This window comes from Polypterus senegalus, chromosome 6 (genome assembly GCF_016835505.1).
Source record: "Polypterus senegalus isolate Bchr_013 chromosome 6, ASM1683550v1, whole genome shotgun sequence".
In the NCBI taxonomy this organism is placed as follows: domain Eukaryota; kingdom Metazoa; phylum Chordata; class Cladistia; order Polypteriformes; family Polypteridae; genus Polypterus; species Polypterus senegalus.
This window is the reverse complement of record NC_053159.1, coordinates 118,551,518-118,562,692: the sequence shown is the minus strand read 5'-3', so window position 1 is coordinate 118,562,692 and position 11,175 is coordinate 118,551,518. Positions and strand designations below refer to the sequence as shown.

Sequence of the window (11,175 nt, the reverse complement as noted above, 5' to 3'; positions counted from 1 at the left end):
GGAATTGGAATAAGCAGGTCGGTGTTTCTTAAGAAAAATAAAAGTGATATGTGACAGGATATGCTGTCTGTTAGCGTTCAAGGCAACTCTCTGGATTGTGGTGTAGGAACTGTTAGCAGAAGAAAGCTTGTGTGTGCCATGATACTCGCCATCCACAAATGCCACAGTACCACCAAGAATTGCTTGGTTACTTATGGGCCGATGCAATTGCGACATGTTCTACCTTCTTCTCAACCCTAAAAGTGAATAAAAGAGACTTAGAAAATGGATTGAGAGATCGATGGACACATGAAACGCGCCATTCACAGGTACGTTACTTCCCAGTCTAATCTTTTAGGACCATTGCTGGTCTATACATCATTTTAATTTTTTTTTTCAATTTGTTTTAAAAATCAAATACGATAGGCGAACTGCAATTCGGGAATACATCGAGTATACTGTCAATGATTCTTCCCACATGAAAAACTATTTTAATTAATCTTGGGATATGGCAACATAAAGCCGCTTATGGGCTATTCAGAAGGGTTCGTTTATCTCACGACAGAATGGGAAACAAATCAGAAGAAAAATATCAAAAAACCCTCAGTTCGACGCTTTTCATGTTATTTTGACCAACTTGCCGCAGGAGGGCATACTTACTTGGAGCTAAGCGAGAGTTGCAGGGAAACATTTCAAGTCTCAGTAACTTGAAGCCGGTCACAATAAGAAACAAAACTGACCCGCCCACTTCCGTTCAGCTTTAAGTTCGAGGCATTGTTAAGTTTGCACCAGTAAGCAGTAATATACGTGACTGGGCTGGTGCTAGTTCACGTCTTTTTTTTTTCCACGAGTCTTACCGTGACCATTTCTGACCGAGAAATCATTCTCACACCAAGCCAAGACTCGACGCTCGCTGCAAGCCGTCCGCACGCCGCACGTGTGTCTTGTTTTTGTTCCGGCACGGGAGGGTTCACGTCAGTGATGTCACTGACCCGGCCCTATTTAAAGACACGGCGCCGGCTAAGGCAGAGTCGCAGAGTTACGGCAAGAGGCGCTATGGGACTTAGCTGTTGCTGATGTTCGCAAATACCCCTCGGGAACTGCAGCGAGAAACGCGTTGAATAGTCGAAGCAACACACACGAACGTTCTGTCCCGGAGGAAAACCGCCATGGAAAATTCACCGTCTAGCAACCGCTATCGAGGCCAGATGATTCATGGTAAGCAGGGCAAGCATTTTTTTCTTTTCTAACGGGACTCTTGTGTGTTTAACTGCACACAGCACTGTCAATTTACACTTCATGCGGGAACGTTTAATTGGCTCTCTCCTCTCCCGGGTGCCCCAAAGCATTAGCAACGCCACAGCAAGAAGCGAGAAGCAAGGTGCGCAGTTAACAGAGGGTTGCGCCTTATGGGGCAGTATGCCACCCAGCGAGTGAGCGCCCACCGCAGCGGACCCCAAGCACTAGAAGCACCTGGCGAGTCGCATGTAATATGAACCCAATGAAGTGCATTTGTTGTTTTTGGGGGCTGTTCGGACAATTAGATAAGAGACTGGATTCTTTCTGATTGCTCGTCAAATTCGTGTGTGCGCCTTTTTCGCTTTATATTTGATAATCTCTACAAGCTCTCTGACGCCTTTAATATTCAGTTGTTAAGCATTTCTCACTTTGCAGTTTCCGATCCAGCCAGTATTATTTATTCATGGATCAGGTTTTTACAAGTACTGACAATGTGCTTACAAAATGAAAATAAACAACAAACCAAACATCCTGTTTAATCTAACTTGAAATCCGAGCCTGCCTTGCCAAAACTGGGCACAAGGAGGACTGCAAGAAAATTTAAAAGTACTTGTTCCTAGTGTAGAAGTATGGCATTCTATCTGTGTAGCATTGCACAGATGTTTGGTTGCCAGCATGACACAATCTCAATTTTTATCTTGCTGTCCATCTGGCACCACCCAAGAAACTCTGTCATTGAGTGTCCCTGCAGAAGGGTGTCCAGTTATTTTCTCACAGTGTCTTCCTTCCCCAGACAAGGTCACAGTTGTGAAGAAGGGGCTCAGTGGGCTAGAAATACTGCTGTCCGGAACCACTTTGCAGCACAAATTATTTAATTCACCCAAACTCATGTTTCTCTCCTTGTCCATGCCACTTTGACACTTTGGTTGAGGCCTGTCATTTTCTTTAGCACCTTGTCTGCCAAATTGTGCCTTTTGTCTTTTCCTTGGGCCACTTGGAAGGAAAAAGCTCTTGTGTACCAGGGGAATGTGGCTATATTTGCAACTCCCAACACTTTCCTTTTCCTGCTATTCCATTTCCCCTGACTGTGGGTCCCACAGATTATCATAAAATACAAATTCTATTTCTCTGTGACCTTGAAAGGTTTGGATGCAGTGGGCTTAGAAAGTGGATGGGTGTGTGCTTGTGGTTGAGCCATAAGTTCTCATTCTTCTGTTGTACCCTTCGTGCCACAAACATACATGAATTTTATGACCTTTCTGCAGTTGTTCTGTTGCTATAAAAAAAGCTCAGACGAGCAGGAATTCTGTTTGTTTTACTCTATTGTGCTCCTCGGCTTTTCTTTTTATTTCTGTTGCAGTCATTTCCTGCTCATTAGACACAACAGCCCTTCTGATATTTGACTGCTGACACCCTGTCCCAGCTGAAAGCTGCAACTTTGGGCTCAGTCCTGGGAATGTTTTTCTGTTATTGTCTGTTTATATAAAAAAACAAATTGCACAAACATCTGTGCACCTGAACACTTGTGGCTCTGTGGCATATGTGGCCCCATTTGACTATCCAAAAATACTTCTGGAGAGCCATCGCCCTCTTTCTCATGGGTCACAACCATCCAGCTTTTTAACCATCGGAGCCTCCCTTTTCTTAAAGCCTCAGCTGAAGACCACCTCAGAAGGAAAATTATTTAGCCTGCAATTCTCAGGGGGCCAGAGTTCCCTGTGTGGCATACTGCAGACATTGCCATTCTGAGGCAGTGGTGGTTTCGTCAACCATTCCTGCCTTTAATTAAACTATGTGAAATAAGCCGTCTGCTCAAACACAAACAAGCGTGTAAGGCTGCAGTAAAAGAGCCCTTCTGGGGTGCTGAAGGGTCTGTGATGGGAGAAAAGGAGCTGAGCGAATAAAGAGGAGGCTGATGGGCAAGGCAGCAGGTTGAAAATACCTTAAACAGTGAGTGGCAACTCTTGGTTTAGAATGCATTGCTCTGTGTGGACACCAAAGATGGTGCAAGGCACAACTCTCGGCTAGGTGACAGCAAACTTTACACCAGCGTAAGAAAATGCACAGAGAAATGTAAATCTAAGGAACCAGATGCATACCTCCGAGGAATCCCTTGATGTTTAGAATGTTGAGAACTGTTTTGATACTTTCTCACACACCCATGCTCGCTTGTGGTGGACCAATTTAGAGCTTGATCTTGCATTTTTGGTATGTGGGAGGAAAAATTGGTGTACCTGGAGAAAATGTGAAAATCGTAACTACAAGCCAGAGTTGGAACCCAGGACTCTGCAGAAGTGCTAAATGTCAAACCTGTAGCAGTTGGCAATTCTAATAATGTGTCCCCTCCATTGCTCTAAATGTAGGGTGGTATAAAGTCAACTGGTGAGTACAAAAGTTTTGACCTTGGACGATCACAAACACAGCATCGCATTGAGGATTCTGAGCGGACTTGCTCAAGTAAGCAGCAGGTGCTGAAAGTCTAGAGGTGTGAAGTATGTGGTCATTGCTCAGTCACTGATTCAATGATGTCAGTATTGCTTGAACATTGTGACATCTAGTGCACACTTGCACACCACAAGGCAGATGAAATGTGAGTGGTTGCCGATAAGGCTCGCTAAGTAAGAAATGAGTGCTCTCAGTGCCGTGTTAATCGCCACCACAAAAATTCTGACAAATCATTTAAATTTGGGCAAGGATGCTATTTTAGCAAATACGTGCATCCGGAAAGTATTCACAGCGCATCACTTTTTCCACATTTTGTTATGTTACAGCCTTATTCCAAAATGGATTAAATTGATTTCGTTTTCCTCAGAATTCTACACACAACACCCAATAATGACAACGTGAAAAAAGTTTGAGGTTTTTGCAAATTTATTAAAAATAAAAAAACTGAGAAATCACTTGTACATAAGTATTCACAGCCTTTGCTCAATGCTTTGTCAATGTACCATTGGCAGCAATTACAGCCTCAAGTCTCTTTGAATATGATGCCACAAGCTTGGCACACCTATCCTTGGCCAGTTTCGCCCATTCCTCTTTGCAGCACCTCTCAAGCTCCATCAGGTTGGATGGGAAGCGTCGGTGCACAGCCATTTTAAGATCTCTCCAGAGATGTTCAATCGGATTCAAGTCTAGGCTCTGGCTGGGCCACTCAAGGACATTCATAGAGTTGTCCTGAAGCCACTCCTTTGATATCTTGGCTGTGTGCTTAGGGTCGTTGTCCTGCTGAAAGATGAACTGTCGCCCCAGTCTGAGGTCCAGAGCGCTCTGGAGCAGGTTTTCATCCAGGATGTCTCTGTACATTGCTGCAGTCATCTTTCCCTTTATCCTGACTAGTCTCCCAGTTCCTGCCACTGAAAAACATCCTTACAGCATGATGCTGCCACCACCATGCTTCACTGTAGGGATGGTATTGGCCTGGTGATGAGCGGTGCCTGGTTTCCTCCAAACATGACGCCTGGCATTCACACCAAAGAGTTTAATCTTTGTCTCGTCAGACCAGGGACTCCTGGTCTGAGAGTCCTTCAGGTGACTTTTGGCAAACTCCAGGTGGGCTGCCATGTGCCTTTTACTAAGGAGTGGCTTCCATCTGGCCACTCTACCATACAGGCCTGATTGGTGTGGATTGCTGCAGAGATGGTTGTCCTTCTGGAAGGTTCTCCTCTCTCCACAGAGGACCTCTGGAGGTCTGACAGAGTGACCATCGGGTTCTTGGTCACCTCCCTGACTAAGGCCTTTTTCCCCCGATCACTCAGTTTAGATGGCCAGCCAGCTCTAGGAAGAGTCCTGGTAGTTTCGAACTTCTTCCACTTAAAGATGATGGAGGCCGCTGTGCTCATTGGGAACTTCAAAGCAGCAGAAATTTATATGTAACCTTCCCCAGATTTGTGCCTCAAGACAATTCCTTTGACTTAATGGTTGGTTTGTGCTCTGACATGAACTGTCAACTGTGGGACCTTCTATAAACAGGTGTGTGCCTTTCCAAATCATGTCCAATCAAATTGAATTTACCACAGGTGGACTCCAATTAAGATGCAGAAACATCTCAAGGATGATCAGGGGAAACAGGATGCACCTGAGCTCAATTTTGAGCTTCATGGCAAAGGCTGTGAATACTTATGTATATGTGCTTTCTTAATTTTTTTTTATTTTTCATAAATTTGCAAATCTCAAACTTTTTTCATGTTGTCATTATGGGGTGTTGTGTGTAGAATTCTGAGGGAAAAAATGAATTTAATCCATTTTGGAATAAGGCTGTAACATAACAAAATGTGGAAAAAGTGATGCGCTCTGAATACTTTCCAGATGCACTGTACATGAACAGTGGCATTTTAATACTGCTCGCTAAGCAATGAGATTTGCAAAGCAAGGGAGTCTTGGCATATCCCAGCAGCACTGGACACAACACATGAACAAACTGGATGGGACAGAGGCATTTTAGCATTATTTATTCAATTAACACAATTGTATTTTTTGATGTGGGAGGAAAATCTAAGTATACAGAAAAAGAACAAGCAAACTTCTAATTGACATCATCAAGGCACAGGATTCAAACCCTAGATGCCTTTATAATGAGGTGCTTATGATCATTCAAGAGAAATTGTCTGTTGCCTGTTCATCACAGTGTGAAGACATAACTATAAGTAATAATCTGCACAAAAACTCTAAAGTAACTGATAAGAAAGGGAATATTTAATAACTGGCCTGTTTTTCATGACACACCCATCTTTCAGTTGAACAGATGCCTATACATGTTTTGATATAGTCAACTGCACACGATTCACTGCCTAAAATAGGGATGTTGAACTCTGGGCCGCAGTGGCTGCAGGTTTTCATTCTAACCCTTTTCCTACTCGGTGACCAGGTTTCACTGTTACGTAACTTTTCTCTTCATTTTAATTGCCCTGCTTGTAAGGATTCAGTCCTCTGAATTGATTCTTTCCATCATTAAATGGTAGCCAAACAGAAATGAGACATGACATAAGCTGACAGATGACCAGCTAAATTGGGGCTTCAAAGTCCAACCAGTTGCAATCCAACCAATTTCTTAATGAGAATCCACTTCTTGCTGTTAACTAAACTCATTTAATTCCTTAGCTTGTTGCTGCTCTCATTCAGCTACAGCAGACCTTTTCCAAAACTGTTGATTTTCGTTTTTTTTGTAAGAACACCACCAATGTTTTCGTGACCTTGGAGATCAACCTTACTGAGACCTCCACCTTTCTTTATTTTCAGATATCGTGTGATGGGCACAGGTGAGCTGGTCATGTGGCGTCTTGTTTTGTGTCTCATTATTGTTTGGCTGCTAATTAAGGAAAAAGAAACAACTAAGGGGCCTGAGTCACATCAATTAAAACTAAGGTAAAACAAGTTAATCCGCAGCAAAAACTGGTCACTAATGAAGATAATCAGAATGAAAACCTGCAGCCACTGTAGCCCTCCAGGATCAGAGTTCGACATTCATGGCCTAAAAGGTCTGAACATAGCAATTTAAGAGCTGAATGTTGTATACAAATGTGTCCCCTGAAACAATATTTGCATTTGGTTTTGCAGTGGTTTGTCTGTGTGATGTGTATTTTAACAGTTTGAGGCCATTTTTCTTCTAGTGACTGTTATTAAGCACACTTTGTGCTACAGAAGTGAACTTGGATCAAATGGAATTAGTCAAGAGTTTTATTTTTTTATTTAAGTTTGTAGCTCAGATAGAAGGATCTGATTATAAATAAAAAAACAAAAGTAAAGTGATGCTTGTAAATGAGAAAGGAGTATTGTTAAAAAGAATAAGATTAAAGTAAATACACTTGGAATGGGTGGATAAATATGAATATTTATGATTTTTTTTATAAAGAATAACTGTAAAATGGATCTGGAAATAGAAAACAGATGGATTTATGTACTCTGTTAAATATCAGTTAAAGTGGGGTAGAGTGGAGAGAATGACAAAATTACACATTTTATAAGTTCTACAAATTTGTGTTGGGTTATATAGCTGGCTATGATGGAAAATCATAGTGGAATAATTCAAGCAGCAGAAATGAAATATTTAAAAGAGTAGTAGGAAAAACAAAGCTGGACAGAATTAAGAACACAAAGAATAAGGGAAGAATTAAGCCAAGAACCTCTAAGGAACCAAGATGGTTTGGTAATGTGTTAAGAATTAAAAATTATGGAATACCTGGAAGTGTGCTATAAGAGAGAACATGATGAGGTAGAAAGAGAGGAAGATGTGGTTAGAAAACAGAAACCTTTTGTGAGAGCAGGTGAAACCATGAATAAAGTAAAGTTTGGTAATGGAGGGAAGTATAACAAAAGTGGTAGCAAAGCCCTGAAGTTGTAAAGGCGTAAAGGGAGAAATGGAAAAACAAGAGTGTACAATCTCGCATTGTGGACATAAATGTTTAATACTGTGTCTTGTCACTTTAAATGATTGTGATTCGGGTGGCTATTTTTATTTTAATAACCTGATCATTGCTCCATTTTGAAGCTCTTGTATGGATTTAAGCAAAACCATTGGAATTGTTCAGTTGCAGAAATGGATCAGTTTGTAGTGGAAATGCAGTCACTGATCTGGTAGCATTTTTACTGAGATCTAATACCTTGAGAACCACCTCACCACTGTAAAATGAACTTCATAATAGTGACCTGTACATTGTACAAATTATTTACAGATTGTATTCTGGTTGAGTCTTTAATTTGACTGAAAAGTGATTTATTTTTATTTAAAGACTCCCATTAAATTCTACTGTTACAGTGTGGCTTTATGTATGTATGTATGTATGTATGTATGTATATAATATACATACGCAAGTTGTATTTTTGAGGATTAATTTTTAATATGGAACAAACACAGTGCTATCAGTCAATCCAAAATGTTGTTAAACCTGAAACCTGAATGTTTCACAATGGAAATGTGAGTGTGAACATCATCAGGGGAATACATATGTGCGCACAATTATTAGGCAACTATTAGTGTGCAGATTTATTATGCAACTAAAGGAAAAATGAAAAATTTCCCATCTCGCTTGTTTGTTTTCATCTGTTCTAGTGAGAATAATAAACAAACACCTCAAAATTTACAAATATCTCTGACATTTCAAAAAAAATAAATCAATCAATCAATGACCAATATAGCCACCCTTCTTTCCAATAACCGTCATAAGCCTTTCCATTCATGGAGTCTGTCAGTTTCTTGATCTGTTGACGATCAGCTTTTTGTGGAGCAGTGACTACAGCCTCCCAGACACTCTTCAGAGAGGTGTATTGTTTTTCTCCCCCGTAAATCTAGCGTTTAAGAAGTGCCCACAAGTTCTCGATAGGGTTTAGGTCAGATGAGGAAGGGGGGCCATGTCATTATTCCTTCATCTTTAAGGCCTTTACTGGCTGGCCACGCAGTTGAGAACTTCGATGCAAGTGATGGAGCATTGGCCTGCATAAAAATCATGGTCTTTTTCCTGTATCACTGTTTGAAGAAAGTGTCTTCGAAAAACTGGCAGTAGGTTTGGGAGTTGATTTTGAGTTCATCTTCAATGCAAAAAGGTCCAACTAGCTCATCTTTAAAAATACCAGCTCATACCAGTACCCCACCTCCATGTTGGAGTGGAGCTCTGTGCCCATTACTGATCCACAGGTCCATCCATCTGGTCCATCAAGAGTCACTCTCATCCCATCGGTCCATAAAACCTTTGAAAAAAATCTGTCTTCAGATATTTCTTGGCCCAGTTTTGACGTTTCAACTTATGTTTCTTGTTCAGTGGTGGTTGGGTTTCAGCCCTCCTTACATTGGCCATGTCTTTGAGCACTGAACACCTTGTACTTCTGGGCACTCCAGGTAGGTTGCAGCTCTGGAATATGAAAGTACTGGAGGATAATGGGTTCCTGGTAGCTTCACGTTTGATTCTTCTCAAATCTTTGGCAGCTAATTTGCGTCTTTTGTTCTCAACACGTTTCTTGCGACCCTGTTGACTATTTGCAACAAAATGTTTGATGGTTCTGTGATCACACACCAATATCTTAGCAATTCCAAAAGTGCTGCATCCCTCTGAAAGACAATTTTTGACTTTTCAGATTCAGTTAAATCTCTTTTTTGGCCCATTTTGCCTGAGGAAAACTAGCTGCCTAATAATTCTGCACACCTTGATATAGGGTGTTGATCTCCTTAGGCCACAACCTCCCTCATTACACAAATACACATCACCTGACGTGCTTAAATCCAATAAGCATTCAAGTTAATACAGCTTGGAGTTGGAATATACGCATTAAAAATGATGATATGGTCAAAATACTCACTTGCCTAATTGTGCACACAGTGTATGTGTGTGTGTGTGTGTGTGTGTGTGTGTGTGTGTGTGTATATATATTTATAAAGGTTTATAGATAAAGGACTCTAAGAGGCAAAATATAATTGTGCAATAAACAAAATCATGAGTTCTTGGTGGGAAGGAAGAAAATAAATATTTGTCATGTTTTACAATTAATGTTTAAGATCACTTTGTTTTGAGCGTTGGAGCAAAACGGATGTAATAGTTCCTATACTGTAGAATTCTACCCATGAGTAGGATAGACCAAAATTTAGTTTTCCCCTAAAAAGCTGGAGTAATCCTGGGAAGAGCAGAGTGCAGTTTAGAACACTGACACTTGGAGTCGCACAAGTAAATCCTTTTAGGGTTCAGGGAAAAAAAAATATTCATCCATCCCACCCCAATCCCTAAATAAAGCACATCATCCCAAGAATATCCGTGAAATCTGACATTAGTGTTGGCTGACTTGTGAGGGCTATCCACCACACCAAAAATCTGCTTAACCCCTTGCCACTTAACAAATTCTTTGGTATGTGAAACCTGTTTCAAGGGAGCTGGTAGCCCTTAAGACCCCTGCAGCTCCTGCTTTTGGTTGTAATTTCTATTTACCCACATAGATAGAATATGAATACTTAACATTGTCAAATCCAGTTTACATTTGCAGGCGGATGATTTGATCTAGGGTGCGTAAAATGCAAAGCAAGAACCAGCCCAGTAGAAAGGGTTAGGCTTTAGTTTCACTTGTGAAAATGTGAATGTCAATTTGCAAACATTTTGTGTGACGGAATGGTTTGCATGACCTGTGAAGATGACCCCTTGATAAGGCTTGCTTGCTGACAATCCAACGTTGCCCATTTATGTGTGCAAAGTCAGTTTGTAAGCAGTCTCATGTTTTCAGGGTATGCAAGTTTTGCTTGTAAATGACACTTATTTATAAAACACATTTTCATATAAGTATCTCTAATTGCTTTGCAACAACAAAAATCAGCAATAATTCTTAAATTTAAGAGAGCTGCAAAAAAAGTGAAAACTAAAGAGCAATTTATAACACTTTTGTAAGACTGCAAAAGTGAGAAAGTCCAGCTTTAATAAACAAATATTGGTTACACTTTAGGAGCCCATTACAAACCAGCTATTAATCAGAATTACATTTATTGGCCAAGTATGTTTGGATACAAATCCTTTTAATTGACTCTACCAAGGGTAGTTGTATGACAGACTTATGTATTTGATAAGAAATTAAATATCTTGGATAAATACAAGATAAAAGAATGTAAACATATGCATGTAAAGTGCAATACAGTACAGAGCATACTAAATTAATACTGAATTATGCACTAGCAATATGTAAGAATATTGCATGATACTGTGAGCCTGGGCTGAGCAAGGGCAGCTGAATTAACCATATATGACCTTGATGACTTGTGGAAAGAAACTGCTCTTGTATCTGTTGGTAGGCAACCTTGGGGTGGTGATTCATGATCAGCTATCTATCAAGGACCATGTTACTACAATCTCTCACTCTTGCAGATTCATTTGGTACAATATCTGCAAGGTCCGACCATATCTGACAGAATGTGCAGCACAACTCCTGGTCCAGGCTCTGTTTTTGTTTTTTTTCCACAGATAGACCACTGCAATTCTCTGCTGGCAGGAGTAC

At 40.7% G+C, this 11,175-nt stretch overlaps 1 protein-coding gene across 6 annotated transcripts in view; it reads left to right on the top strand.

Annotated features, from left to right (window-relative positions):
- The first annotated feature begins 984 nt into the window (after positions 1-984).
- LOC120531491 (septin-4) overlaps positions 985-11,175 on the top strand; it is a 68,965-nt gene continuing 58,774 nt past the window's right edge. For 2 of the 6 annotated variants that reach the window (XM_039756951.1, XM_039756945.1), the window contains exon 1: positions 6,454-6,473. In XM_039756951.1, coding sequence (XP_039612885.1) covers positions 6,464-6,473 — 10 coding nt within the window. In that variant the 5' untranslated portion in view covers positions 6,454-6,463. Of the gene's footprint in view, positions 1,198-6,453; positions 6,474-11,175 lie in introns of those variants that run through there. The other 4 variants (XM_039756943.1, XM_039756948.1, XM_039756944.1 and 1 more) reach the window with 4 other exon arrangements.